Below are 13,972 nucleotides of genomic sequence, written 5' to 3'. Positions count from 1 at the left end.
TAAGTTTATCCCCTCCCTATGTGAATCACTATTGGCACATGCAGTGATATTCCACTGCTTTCAGCCATGTACCTGAACAACGGTTGAGAGGATAAACACCAGGCTGTTTGTTTTGTTTGGAGTTTTCTGACATTTTCAAACTGCTTAGAACAGTGATAAAACCCTGTAACAATAAGGCTTTTGACTTTTTTCCCTCTCCGTCTTGATTGCATTTTAACAGCTGCCTGGTTTTTGGACTGACTACAGTCAAAAGAAAAAGGCCTCCAGACAGAGCAATTATGGTTTTATTTATCATGCCCATTCCTACAACTCTTTTTCTCTCTCTATAGTTCTCTTTGTAATCATTGATCACATTAGGAAAAAGTAGAGCATCCTCATGATTCATCTCACGTAACAAACTCTGCTGACAAATTATATTGTGCGCAAAAAATTAGATATAATAGATACTGTGGGATTAAAGGGATAATTCGCACAGACCTCAAAATTGTTTCCTTCATGAAATGTAAGGGGGAGCCTTTTGTGTATACAACCCAATACTTTTTTTTTTTAAATAAAAAAAAATGGCCCTTAGAAGTCTTGGTTAGACAGGGTTTAATTTTTTGTTCATGTGCTGGGGCTTGACAACTTTATAGTTTGGAAGGTAAAAAAGGGAATCAAAGGAAAGTTTAGACCCAGTAGCAATCAGTACCCAACTCTCCTAATATCAGCTTTCATGCCCAAAGTAGTGTGCAGTATCATCAATCAACAGATTAATTCTTTAAAGCCACTGGAAAATGATTTCAGCTGGCATGGAATATAAAGAAATATGTTCTGCTTCATAAAACACCCAAGGAAGGTCACTTTAAATGTGACATTCACTGATATGATTGAGCAGAAATGAGGCTACTGAATAAAGATGAACTCTACGTACTTCTCTTTTACATTCAGGACAGCCTACAAAATCCACCTTTGAAGTGGAGTGAAAAAGCTGTTGGCCAACAACAAACAAAGGGCACATTGTCTGAACCCTGCAGCTGACATGCAAAGCAGCACAGCATTCGCAGAATGCAAAACATGCTCATACTAGGAGTGGAACTACTGATCCACCCATGTAAACTCTGCTCTATATGACTGATACAATATTGGACCATTTCAAAACTGCACCATCTTTCAACTGTTTGTTGTTTTTAGGTTAATTTGGCAGCAAAAACAAGTAAAAAATCTGATTGAATCTCATGATTAAATGCAATCTAATCTGATTTTTTTTCATTGCTTGAAATTTTCAATTGTCCCCATTGTCATAGTCATCATAATCATCATGATCATGTACAGTGCAAAATACAGTAATAGAAATGAAACATGTTGTGTGTGCATGTGTAATACTAAAGTATGGTTGCATCCATGCGCCACCAAGTGGTGGCCCAGCATCTACTTCAACACAGCAGAGCATTTCACAAACCACCTAAAATTTAAACAATATAGTTTATTACAATGTTATATACAAAATAGAGGCATTATGAACATATGAATCCAGAGATTGAGTTTAAAGAGGATTTGTTGTTAGCATAAATATACCCTCTGAAAATGATAAAACAGAAGTGATAAATGAACATTTTCTTTGAACTAATGTTGGTCTATTAGGAACATCCTTTTTAAACACAAACACAATTTAACAGTGGAAAAAAAACATGTTAACCTGGGATCCAACAGAAGCTGGCAGTTTTAAAGCTGTGGATTTATAAAAAAAACAAAAAACACTTTGATTGTAAGAATGTAAGAAGGTAAACATTTGAGTTAATAGCACTTTAGAGAATTCAAGCATTGGTGACCCCATCTTCAAACCAAACTGCGTCCACACAATCTACTGACAATGACATGGACTTGGTCTTTTAAGGTAGCAGCACCAAACAAAAAAAAAACATCACAATACATCAAATCACCTGAAGGAAGGCTCTTACCTTAAAGTATTTAAGTATAGACAGTATTTGTTAAAACAATGTTATTTTCACAGCCTGAGCCAAAATTGCTAACACGGTTCAGCCAAATGCATTGATAAGGCTTCATAAAAAGATGGCAGGGTCGTATATTTACAAACCACAAACCATCATGACATGGGATTGATAGCTCAAGAACCAAATGCATCAGCCTTTGGGCGCTGTGTTAATTTCAGACACCGTTGACCAGGTTAGCTTTCTCCTCCCTCTGTTTGTCTACTGCTTGGTCCATAGCCTCCAGAAACCTCTCAAGAGTCACTGTTGGCGTCTACAGGCAAACAAAAAAATGAAATGAAAGAACAATAACCCAATAACAAAAACACCTTTTTCTACATTCTGCAGAGGGAAATCAAACACTTACCTTTACAAACAGTGCATGGGCCAGAAACGGCAACTTCCTGAGTGCTCTTCCACTCAAACCTTTGCTTTTTCTGGAAATGAAAAACAAAACATTAACTTCCAGCTGTTTAAATTCCCACTGGCATTGTATTGTATGTTATGATTAGCGCATGGAGAACCTGATTTGACTGTTATTGCATTATTGGAGCCTGTACTCACAGAGCAATGTTCCTTAGCGTCAGACTGTGTTCGGACACCTCACTCTTTGCAAAGCCCATAGTCTCAAGCTCCAACATGGTAAACAGCTGCTGCCGGGGGTAGATTATCTGGCACTGTGCACACAGTACATCATGAGGTTTAAACACACAGTACATTCAAATATATGAACTCATTCAATTCAATTGTCGTTTAAAAAAATATGTTACATGCTGCTTTACATTGTTGCTGTTGATTCTGTAATAATTTTAGGCGCATGTTATAATAAAATCTAGCTATTTTCTGCATTCTATCTTATTGTGATATACTTTCATACTTTTTACTGCAGCAATACAACACAAGTAATGAACAATATAATGTAAAGTGTAACTAGATTGTTTTCTCACCTTCATCAGCTCCTCCAGGCAGGAGAGGTAGATGTTATAGATGCCCTTCTCAGACGGGGGACCGATGTACTGCTTTATGTCGGCTCGGTCCACAAACGCCAGGTCGATCTTGTCTGTCACGTTGGAGGTAGTCAGAATCACGACGTTCGAATGTCTAAATTATGAGCACGGAATTACAATGCAACCAAAACTGTAAGTCAAACAAACGTGAGCAAGTGGGACAAAATGAAAGTCTCCTGGAGGGATTTTTCCAGTGAAAACTGACTGATTTTATGAATGTTAAATTGAGACGTTTCATATAACCTAAGAGAGAAGTTTTAATATAGTACATGCAATACTGAAGAAAACAGAATCTGCGTTCACATCTTGTCACTTGTTTATTCTTCTATTAAAAAGAAACAAAAAATGCAGCTGGCAAACCAAAAAGTGACAACGTTAAACAAGTGAAAAGATGCGAGTGCGGATTCTATTTTCTTCAGTATCTCAGTCATTATGGAATGAACGCAACAGTAGAGATAAGTAAAGTGAGCATTTTTTTTCAAAAGAGACTTGGCATTTATTCAGTTCATATAGTACATGCAATGCAACCGTCTGACCGTTTGATCTGGTCCAGCTGTGTGAGGACAGAGTTGACCACTCGGATGGCGTCAGACGGTTCTGTTCCCGCCTGGCAGGCGTTTCTGGCAGCCGTCAGACTCTCCACCTGTCCACCACAACACAGAGGGTGCAGCTTTGACATTTGGATTATGGCAGCACCACTCCAAAAAATAGAATAACTAAGCTACAACATTTAACAGGACAAGCAAGTCCTCTGTGTTATTCTAGTGAATCTGTGAATCACAGACAATATCAGACAGAAAAAACAGGAAAGAAACCAATTTATTCTGAACCAAAACTAGAAAAGTGAATTTTGAAATGTGCTTATTAAAACAATTTGGGGGCTTAGATTGATTACAATTCCAGGTTAATACCACAAAGCTGTTTTTTACCTCATCGATCAGAACAAACACAAGAGCATCTTTGTCATCTATCAGCTGCTGGATCTTCTGAAACATCTTTGTGACCAGCTTACCGCTCTGTAACAAAGAAGTGCAGTTAGCTATCAAAATAATACCAGTTCCAACAAGAATACGCAATAACTGCAATTAAGCAAAAGGAGCCAGCTGTACCTCTGAGAACCACTTTGAGAACAGGCTGTGGCTGTTTATCTCTACAAACTGCCCATAAGAATACCTGCAGGGAGAGGAGTGCAAGGTGAAATGAAAACAGCAGGTGTAGAGTTACCGCCGAAGCTATTTCCCCTAAATGAGGACTCTCTTACCGGCTTGATAGTCTGATTGACAGCTTCTGGGCAAGGGCTTTGCACAGTGACGTCTTCCCTGTGCCTGGGGGCCCTGAATGTGGGCACAAATAACAATATCAGTATCAGATAAGTCATCAATTATTTTGCATTTCAGCATTATCACCTCTGACAGATCCTGACATACAATTCAAGTCAAGATTGTCAAGATGCCAGATTTATTGTCATTCAACCATATACAGTGCTCAGCATATAGAAGAGCGAAATGTTGTTCCTTCTGGACAACCGTGCAACAGGACAATACAATACACAAGACTACAATACACAATCAAACAATAGATTCCTTATTAGTTAATTACCATGAAGCAGCACGACACGGTTCCATGAAATCAGGTTGCTGTCTACATTTTTGTCTGAGAAGTAAATTGTTGTTGAGACATAATCCAAGAGCTAAAGGAAAAAAGAAACAATCTGAAGTTTAGCAGGATGGAATGGTGATGCATAGTTATTTCACTCTCAACTGCCTTAATTTTTTACCTGGGTTTTGACCCCACTCTCATATACCAGACTCTCCCAAATCCCATGAAATTCAACTGTTAAAAAACAAACACAGGTCAAGTCATTTTAGGGAAATAAGATAAGATGAAACTTTAATGATCCTGATGGGAAATCTGGTCATTGCAGCAGGGCAGGATAGATGAAGATGCAGGATCTTCATCAGGCTAATACAGAGTCAATACCAATTGAATGAACTGAACCGAAAGAACTGAACTGAAAGAATTATCACTAGTTTATTATTATTATTATTATTATTGTTGATGTTATTGTTGTGGCTTATCCTCTGCAGTGTCAGCATCTCACCTGCTGGCAGCAACCAGTGATTGGCTGCTGAAAGCTCCTCCTCCTCCTCCAAATTGAGCGTGCTGGGTCCATCATGATTCAGAGTGAAGATGTGAAGGGAGACAGAGCAGCTCTTCAGGTCAATGGGCTGGATGGGGAAAATGTAACAAACACATTTATGAATAACACAATGCTGTAACTTACTGGAAAAATACTGACAGTTTCAGTACACCAGAATGCCAAACTTGTCTTACCCTTTTCTCTGTATCAACTATAGTCACAGATTCCACGTTTTTCCTGAGGAAATCTTCATCAAACTCTGTCCATTTGTAGTTTCCAAAAACCATGCTATGGCGGTTCAGCAGAGCCAGGACATGCGTCCCCACCTCAGACCGTTTGGCTGTGCTGAAATATGAACATGAACAGAAACAGGCAATATTGGGCAGGAAAGTATGTCTGCAAGAACTTAATTTAATGATCATTCCACCTGGCTCCCTTGGACAGTTTGTAGTGTGTGTGTGTGTGTGTGTGTGTGTGTGTGTGTGTGTGTGTATGTATGTATGTATGTATGTATGTATGTTTGTGTTCTGCATTCCTGAGAGGACCTGAGGCCTGTCTTATGAAGGAAGTTCAACAAAGTCAGGGTATCTTTGAGTTAGCAGGCTTCACTAAACCTAACATTGGCGATCCTGGATAACCGGTCTCACGTAGCTGGTTATCAACTGGCTCTGTCAACCCATGATTTACCGATCCAGCTATGAGCGCGTTCACATGAAAGAGGTGGGGTTTGTAACAAATAGCCAATCACATGCAACATGGACAGATCCAGATCAGAATTTGGATAAGATAAGATAAAACTATTGATCCCTATGGGGAAACTAGATTGTTGCACAGCAAAAGTAATATGATTCAGCAGGGAAAAGAATATAGAATATAAGCGCAAAACTGTAATAGAAATAGGCGAAAATAATAAAATAATCAAACAATAAAAGCCATAGACAATAGACCTAATTATAGGATGATATAAGCCCTAATATTTCCTGCTGACATTTTCAACTCATGGGTATCGGAAAAAAATAGATACTAACATTGGGTTCTTCTCTCAAGAAGAACAAATTCTTGTAATGATTAACTGTCAGCATTACAAAACATAACCGCAAAAAGTAAAGGTTGTTTCTGCTTTCAAGGCTAGAGGGGATTACTGGAGGAACTGCCCCGTCATTAGGACACAGTGGGCATATTTTTCATTGATAAAACATTTTGTTGACACACTGAGGCTGTAAAAAGATTTTCTCTTCATAAAGTAGGCCTCATGTTCTTTGGGGCTGCGGTAATGGAATATGAAATAGCTGACATTGAACCAAACACTGTCGGGAATCCAATTAAATAAAGTCAGCGCAATTCATATGTAACAGTAACTTGAATCCATTAATAATATGGTCAATTAAGTAGCCTACCTGCTATATCTCCGATATAATAAGTTATCATGGAAAACAACGTGATTCTACTGGTCTGTAAACACGTCACCCTGCGAACAGCACTTTTTACTGTGTGTTAATTCAATAGTAGCCTAATAGTTTTCAGTTTTTTATTGTGATTTTCATTTGAATGCAGTATATTTGTCCATATCGGGATCCTGTTGGAATGGTGACTCCCTGTTTCCAGAGAGCTGATTGGTCAGGAAGCGGGCCGGCCTTTCATACGATCCGATAGCCTGAACTTAACCTGCTCCGGAGCAGGTTAGCCGTGCAGCATAAGTTACCATAGTGATCTACGCCGGTTAAAATTGAACCACCTTCGTGAGACTGAAAAGCCAGGGTTAAACCCAAAGTTAGCTCGCTAACCCACTAATCTCGCTTCGTGAGACAGGCCTCTAGTCTGGCTTTTAACGTTACACACAATCAACATGATTGAACTACTCCTTAACGTTACCTGTGAGATTTAACGTGGACCTCCACATGGATGTTTTCTTTCTGATTTCCAGCCTCCATTCTGCCACCTTCCATTTCTGTGAAACTGTTGACAAGTCATTTTAACAGCAATATTCTGCACATAGTTAGCTAATGTTCAATATTATTATCAAACAGCTGAGTTTGCCATGCTAGCAAGCCCAAACTAAGAGCACTTCTCTATTTGCTAAAGTTAGCTAGCTAGCCTGCCAGTCAAACATGATGCTGATGCAGCTAACTAGCTAACATTCCCCCAACCAATTTAGCTAGCCAGTTAGCAATATCGATAAATGGGTTAAATGACGTCGGAACATTTAGCGAAGGTGGATTTTTGCTCCGACCTGGCGAAGTCCGGATACACAAGCCGTTATCGATGGTCAGCTGTCAATACTATGTTCAAAGTATAGTATTGAATTCAGCGCGCAGTTTTGTTCAACCGGAAAAACATTATTTGTTATTGATGGATCACTTCCGCTTGCCAGCTTTCTTGTCGCAGCGATTGTTATAACGCTAGCGATTAGCTAGATGACTGCAATAAACATACCTCTTTGTAAATTATAAATACGAAGAAATGGGGAAGAAACACAAGAAGCATAAACCGGAGTGGAGAACAGTTGATGGTATCTAACCGCGCACGGACTATTCGCTACAACACGAGCTTTTGTTCTGTTTTTGTTAGCGTTAGCTTTACCTTAGCTAGCTTAGCTGGCTAGCTGGCCGGTGGTAGCAAAGAGGGTTTTGTAAGTTTTCGTTAACGTTATCCCTCATTAACAACTGCTCAGTGCAAAAACCTTGGCTTGACCAGTTCGCTGTTTGGTTAGATCAGCATTTAGTGTATTGTTCTGCAGAAATGCCCAGTCAGGCAAATTTTCGGCAGTGAAAGAACAGGTTTCATCAGTTTGTTTCAATACAACTAATCTGCCGTTACTATATCAGTATTAATTAGCTAGATGAGGAGGCTCCATCACATCCATCAGTTAGGCCTTACAGCTCATTTTCATACTCACGATCATCACCCCACATGCCAACCTACTGCACCCAAACTCTTTCTCTTAATCACCTCACACACTGAGATTCATCATTCAAATATCATCAAGAGTGTGATTTTACCACTGATGATATTGTGTTTTTTGTTTGTAGACTATGAGGACAAGCCCCTTGAGAAGCCCCTGAAGCTTGTGCTCAAAGTTGGCGGAAGTGAGGTGACAGAGCTGTCTGGCTCGGGCCACGACTCCAGCTACTATGATGACCGATCAGACCATGAGCGAGAACGCCACAAAGAGAAAAAGAAGAAGAAGAAGAAAAAGTCTGAAAAGGATAAAGACAAGCACGTGGATGATGAGGAGAGAAGACGACGGAAGGTTAGTTCATGGAAGAAGGTTCTTTCATCCTAATAATGTGTTGTCCAGTGTAATGAGTTAAAACTGTCATTTTGCTCACAGGAGGAAAAGAGGAAGAAGAGAGAGCGAGAGCAGAATGAATCATTGGAGGCAGCAGCTCCAGCTGCTGCCAGTGGTGGTGTGCCAGTTGAACCTTTCACATTGCCAAAGAGTATTAGTATTGGAGTAGAGGTGAGCAAACATTGCTTTATCCTCAATAAAGCCCAGTAAATTTGTACTGATCATTTTGTCTCACATCATGCACGTATCTCATCAGCCAGAAGAGAAGAAACGGAAGAAAGAGAGATTTGAGATAGAGCCTGAAGTGGATGAGTTTCACCCCAATATAAAGGTGGAAGTAGAGCAGCAGGGAGACAGGCCGGTCCGAGCCTGCAGGACACAGCAAGGTAAGAAAAGCCCTTCTACAGGCTCAGTATCAGATTCTTCTCCCAAGCAAACATTACATTTTATGTTAACCCAAATGTGTTAAAGAACCAGTTTATTTTTTGTCTGTCCCAACGCAGAGAATGAGTCGACTCCTCGTCAGCAACTCCTGGAGCACTTTCTGCGCCAGCTCCAGAGGTGAGGCATGCTGACTAAGTCTAATAGCAGTGTCCACCTGTAATGTCATGCTGCTGCTGTTTGTTGCAACAGGGCAGTCACTGGAGAGTTTTTAGTAATATTATAATGACCCAGAAGCATAAGAAAGACTAAGGCGGGTGCTATAGTGAAACATTTTGTCACATCAATGGTGCATCCCTTGTCTTCACAGGAAAGACCCGCATGGATTCTTCTCCTTTCCAGTGACGGATGCGATTGCTCCTGGCTACTCCATGATCATCAAACATCCTATGGACTTCAGCACCATGAAAGACAAGATAACAACCAATGAGTACAAGACTATTACAGAATTCAAGGTGAGGATACTTTTCACCACATACTCATCTCAAGATTTTGAGTTAGGATAGTGAATATTTATGATGTGTAAGAAAGCAATGTTTGTAAGCCTTCATGCCTGTTTGAACAACTCAAATTCTTTCATTTTCCCCCCTCCAGGCGGACTTTAAACTGATGTGTGACAATGCCATGGTGTACAACCGACCAGAAACTGTCTACTACAAGGCTGCCAAGAAGCTGCTCCATACAGGCTTCAAAATGATGAGCAAAGTAATGTGGTCATATGGAGGGAATGAATAGATTTCTGATAGTATTATAAGTTTACTATAACTTGTCTGTTTTTATTTTTTATCCATTTGACAGGAGCTTTTGCCAGCATCAGTTGTCTTGTGGTCTGACTTTATTGATAAGTTATTTATTGATACACTTCTATTAGTGCTGCAGTTCCTGTCTTATCAGCTTTTGATCACAGATTTTTCACTGGTTACTTTTTCTCTAAAAATGAGTATTTTGACTTCAGCTTCAATGCTTACACAATTAAATGGAATGGATCGATCTTATGGGCAGAGTAATATAATATACCAAATTATATGAGCATGGGCATATCAGTGACTTAAGTTATTTGCTTTGTGTCAATCCTTTAAATGTAAAGCATCATTATCATTACCATAGTCATCGCCATCATCCATTCTCCACCATCCCTTCCCATCCCACTTGGCCATCTTATCCCTCATTTGCCAGTTATGCAGATGAAGTAAAGTGTTGCCCTGTGGCTCTCATATCTCTGCTGTGCTTGCAGGAGCGTCTGTTAGCTTTGAAGCGCAGCATGTCTTTCATGCAGGACATGGATTTCACCCAGCAGGCAGCCATTTTGGGAGATGAAGACGTTGCAGCTGATATACCTCCGCCAGAGATCATCCCTATCCCCGTGGAATCAGCCAAGAAGTCCAAAAAGCAGCCGGTCAAAGACATGAAGGAAGTCATCAGGTATACCACACACGTGTAATGTCTAGATTAAATGTGACTTTTCTTTGTGACCTCTGAACGAATAAGATATGGTGTGAAAAGCCTAGCCTTGTGATTTTGTGATCTAGTGCACTTTCAGTATAATGCTCTGGTGTAATAACATTGTTGCTTCTCTGATCTCAGCTACCTGTATGAACCAGAGGGAAACGCTTGCAGTTTGACCGACAGTACAGCGGAGGAGCATGTTCTGGCCCTGGTAGAACATGCTGCAGATGAAGCCCGGGATCGCATCAACCGTTACATGTCCAACTCTAAGGTCTTCCACTTAACTGATAGCAATATTATATACTGACAAGTTTGGTCTGTTTAGACCTATACTTTTTTTTTCTACCAGCTTCTTCCCATGTTTAACAGGAGTACATGTTTGAGAGGCCCATTGTAGCTCATAAGTGGGTTTGACCTTTGAGATGTTTAATTAACTATCATGTTAAACTGTGTAGGTAGATGTATTGTGTCCCCATGGTGCTTTTATGACTCAAAATTAAATGGATGAATTAGGTCAGACTTGCAAAAATGTAGAGTACACAAAAGTTAAAAGTTAGTAATGGGGGGAAAAACAACCAGAGATAAAAAGACATGTATGCATGATTGGACTTTGAATGACACTTATACATGGGGTCATCTGGAGGATTAATTAGCCTCTTTATAGAGTGACTTTTATGATCCCATTTGTACACTCTGGTGATGGTGTTTTTTGGGTTTTTTTGCGAGGTGGCTACACTAGTTGTGTAGTGAGCCACAGCTGACATGAATCACAATTTTCTCAGTTACTACAGGCAGGTCTGTAAGTGAGGGAGACACTGGTGGATAAGTCCAAAAATGCTGCAATGGTCCTTTTAAGTAACTCCTTAAGCGCATCACTTTGTATTTACTGTTGGATTACACTATTGACTTCTGGGCTCAAAGTTGAAATACAATGATTCAGTAGAAATCGGGCGTGCACAAGTTTGACCTGACCCAGAGTCTTTGGGCTGGGAACATGAAGGTGTTGTTGGAGCAACTGGGTGTGTGGGCTCTATGTCTTTTCAGACATTTTCAGTGTAGTTTGTGTTGACTGCATGCTGTCTCTGTTCCTATGTTTTCAGATGGGCTACTTGCGTAAAGAGACAGACAGTTCTCTACTGTATACTGTTGTAAATCAGCTTGACCCTGATGCAGAAGGTTTGGTATCCTTTCTTCTTGTGGTTTAAAAGGCTGTTATAAAAGCTCCGCTAAAAACTCTGTAGTCTCAGGACCGACACCAGGTGACTTTAATCTTTGGTATCTTGGAGAGAAGTACATTTTTCTGTCTTGTGTGTTGCAGAAGAGGAGACCCATACTGTTGACCTGAGTTCCCTGTCAAATAAGCTACTGCCTGGATTGACAACCTTGGGTTTCAAAGATGACAGGAGACACAAGGGTACGTTATTGCAGTGAAGTACATTTTTTAACTTAAGTCGAATTAGATATTTGTTCAAATTTGAGTCCAGTTTCATCAACAATTACTGAAGAAAGCCAGGCCAATGTCTATAGTTTGTTATGGATTATGCTCTGTTCTTGTCCTGTGTAGTGACTTTCCTGAGCAGCGCCTACAACACTCAGAGCCTTCAGAAGAACACTATCTTCCCAGACCTGCTGCCTGATGAGATGGACACGTTATATTCAGCCTATGGAGATGACACAGGAGTACAGTGTGCTCTCAGGTAGGGTACGTTTCCGTCATAGGACACAGTTACATTTGAAATGCTGTAGTGATAAAATTATGTTTCCAATTTCAGTTTGTGATTTGTTTACTTTGGCTCTCAGCATACAAGAGTTTGTCAAGGGCTGTGGAAGTGTCACCAAGCGTTTGGTTGATGGGCTTCTGGATAAGATGACAGCAGGCGATCACGTTAAAGCCGTCAATCAGATTCGACAGGTATCCTACCAGTGACTCAGCTATTTACATTATTACACACATTACTTCTCATCATATTAATCATTCATCCACTCCAGGGTAAGATTTTGCGGACCATTTCTACCATGTTTTGTTTCCAGTGGTTTATAGATGATGCTTATTTTACATTTCAGAAAAGAAATTTGCCACTGAAACCTGATGAAACCAAGACTAACATTTGTGACATGCAGGTACGCTATAACTGGTTGAAGATAACACAACATTGTTAGTAATGGTTGTAGTAAATAATGCTGTGCTTGTGTTGTCCAATTATGCTTGACTGACTGATTCAGGCTGTGTGTGTTTGTCCAGATGGCAGATGGCTCTGGTCTGGGAGAGAGCAGTTCAGTGCTGGACTTCATGTCAATGAAGAACTACCCTGATATGTCTCTGGATATATCCATGCTGAACTCCTTAGGTGATTACCCTTATCAGCACTCTTCAATGTTTTCAGCATTGTCTCCATTACATTTACCAAATTGATCTGACCTTCTCTCCTCCCTTAGGTAAAACAGTCAAGAAAGAACCGGGGAACGACGAGAGCCAGCAGCACTTTGACGATGCAGACAAACTGCTGCAGGAGTTCCAGGAGGCTCAGGTGGACAGGGTTGGCTCCAGACCCTCTTCCAACCTGTCCTCCCTCTCCAACGCCTCAGAGAGGGACCAGCACCACCTAGGTACTGGTAACAGGAGCAACACACAAATGTGTTTGTTTATTAGGTGCTTGGGACGGAGCACCTTAGTAACAGCTGGTCTCTGTGTGTTCGGCAGTGTGTGTCTGTGAGGATGTTACGCACAGGATTAGTCCCAATGAGATGCTAGATGGTGTTGCGATTGGACGCACAAGCATGCCGCTCCAATAATGCATGCCCCCTGAGCTCCTAAAAAATGTTAGCGCACTTGTTGGTTTAGGGCACAATTTAGAGTCGTTTGTCTCTTGTGCCTTTCTTATATCAGTACAATTACTGTGTTAACAAGCTATGCGACTATAGTTACATGCTCTAATCTAATGCATGCCGCTAGTGCATCACTATCTCATAAATATCAACTAAATGTTAGGCATCCACTTTTTTTGGTCTGCTCAATGTTCTCAAGAGTCTTGACACCATTGCAGCAGCCTCAGAACCATGTCCTGTTTTGTCCACAGGGAGCCCGTCACACCTGGGTGTCGGAGACCAGTCTGAGATGGTTCACGATCCCTACGAGTTCCTGCAGTCTCCAGAGCCGGGGTCCACAGCCAACAGCTGATCACACACACTGCCGCTCTGTTGTCCTGGTGTTAACAACACTTGACACTTGGTGTTAGACTGTTTAAATACTGTGGGGACAGCAGGAGCCTCTGACCCTTTTTTGAAGGATGATCATGATTGTACAGACTGTTTGTATTGTATAAGTTTAGACTGTATTTTAAGTTTATGGTTTTGTATGAGTGCAACACTTTGAAAAATAAATGCTTGCACATGTTTTTTATGAATATATGTAACTTACAATGTTGCCTCACCTGCTTTATTTGTGGTTCAAGAAGCACAATTACAGTTTATGGATGCTGTAAGATTGCTTGGATAGTTTATGCAGCCACTGTGGAAATGTGATGCCAATTCCCGTTTCAGATTTCTACAGCTTTAAACTCCCAGACTGTAACATAAAAGTCTGCAATCTTTACAATTCATTTCAGTCTCGGGTTTGTGGAGAAACCATATAAAGGGAAGTGAAATAAATGGAGTTACATGATGGCCTGCAGCATACCAAGAA

The 13,972-nt window shown here is 40.5% G+C and overlaps 2 protein-coding genes across 10 annotated transcripts; one reads left to right on the top strand and one right to left on the bottom strand.

The window, feature by feature from the left end:
* Positions 1-1,515: 1,515 nt before the first annotated feature.
* Positions 1,516-7,437, bottom strand: trip13 (thyroid hormone receptor interactor 13). Of its 2 annotated transcripts, none has more exons than XM_071517484.1 (14): positions 7,345-7,437; positions 6,987-7,070; positions 5,309-5,459; positions 5,076-5,202; positions 4,752-4,807; positions 4,574-4,664; positions 4,236-4,308; positions 4,084-4,147; positions 3,904-3,990; positions 3,511-3,617; positions 2,915-3,068; positions 2,532-2,644; positions 2,335-2,404; positions 1,516-2,241 (listed from the first exon to the last, which is right to left on the bottom strand). In XM_071517484.1, the coding sequence occupies exons 2-14, from the start codon at positions 7,058-7,060 to the stop codon at positions 2,146-2,148; spliced, it is 1,263 nt and encodes a 420-aa protein (XP_071373585.1). In that variant the 5' UTR covers positions 7,061-7,070; positions 7,345-7,437; the 3' UTR covers positions 1,516-2,145. The 2 variants fall into 2 exon arrangements, with proteins under 2 accessions (XP_071373585.1, XP_071373586.1); XM_071517485.1 differs by having other exon boundaries at positions 6,987-7,062; positions 7,345-7,435.
* Positions 7,438-7,482: 45 nt separating this feature from the next.
* Positions 7,483-13,694, top strand: brd9 (bromodomain containing 9). 8 transcript variants are annotated; one of them, XM_071517456.1, is made up of 17 exons: positions 7,483-7,623; positions 8,144-8,364; positions 8,446-8,574; positions 8,660-8,789; positions 8,907-8,964; positions 9,155-9,299; positions 9,439-9,549; positions 10,142-10,266; positions 10,429-10,561; positions 11,391-11,466; positions 11,609-11,704; positions 11,855-11,987; positions 12,091-12,202; positions 12,355-12,411; positions 12,533-12,638; positions 12,727-12,897; positions 13,368-13,694. In XM_071517456.1, the coding sequence occupies exons 1-17, from the start codon at positions 7,575-7,577 to the stop codon at positions 13,466-13,468; spliced, it is 1,953 nt and encodes a 650-aa protein (XP_071373557.1). In that variant the 5' UTR covers positions 7,483-7,574; the 3' UTR covers positions 13,469-13,694. The 8 variants fall into 8 exon arrangements, with proteins under 8 accessions (XP_071373557.1, XP_071373556.1, XP_071373555.1 ...); XM_071517455.1 differs by having other exon boundaries at positions 10,139-10,266; XM_071517454.1 differs by having other exon boundaries at positions 10,079-10,266.
* Positions 13,695-13,972: the final 278 nt, after the last annotated feature.

The sequence above is a fragment of the Centroberyx affinis genome, unplaced genomic scaffold, assembly GCF_046629955.1.
Source record: "Centroberyx affinis isolate AG114_WGS23_722 - 3 ecotype Tasmania unplaced genomic scaffold, CSIRO-AGI_Caff_v1 ptg000498l_1, whole genome shotgun sequence".
Taxonomy (NCBI): Eukaryota; Metazoa; Chordata; class Actinopteri; order Beryciformes; family Berycidae; genus Centroberyx; species Centroberyx affinis.
This window is presented reverse-complemented; position numbering and strand designations above follow the sequence as displayed.

Bases quoted from the DNA above. Each gene is read 5' to 3' on its own strand.
- trip13 (XM_071517484.1), bottom strand. From the start codon at position 7,060: ATGGAAGGTGGCAGAATGGAGGCTGGAAATCAGAAAGAAAACATCCAT. The intron at 4,808-5,075 runs GTGAGATGCTGA...GTTTTTTAACAG, and splicing joins TCACTGGTTGCTGCCAGCAG to TTGAATTTCATGGGATTTGG. The intron at 3,069-3,510 runs GTCAGACGGTTG...CTCATAATTTAG, and splicing joins CAGCTGGACCAGATCAAACG to ACATTCGAACGTCGTGATTC.
- brd9 (XM_071517454.1), top strand. From the start codon at position 7,575: ATGGGGAAGAAACACAAGAAGCATAAACCGGAGTGGAGAACAGTTGAT. The intron at 7,624-8,143 runs GTATCTAACCGC...TTTTGTTTGTAG, and splicing joins GGAGTGGAGAACAGTTGATG to ACTATGAGGACAAGCCCCTT. The intron at 8,575-8,659 runs GTGAGCAAACAT...GTATCTCATCAG, and splicing joins GTATTAGTATTGGAGTAGAG to CCAGAAGAGAAGAAACGGAA.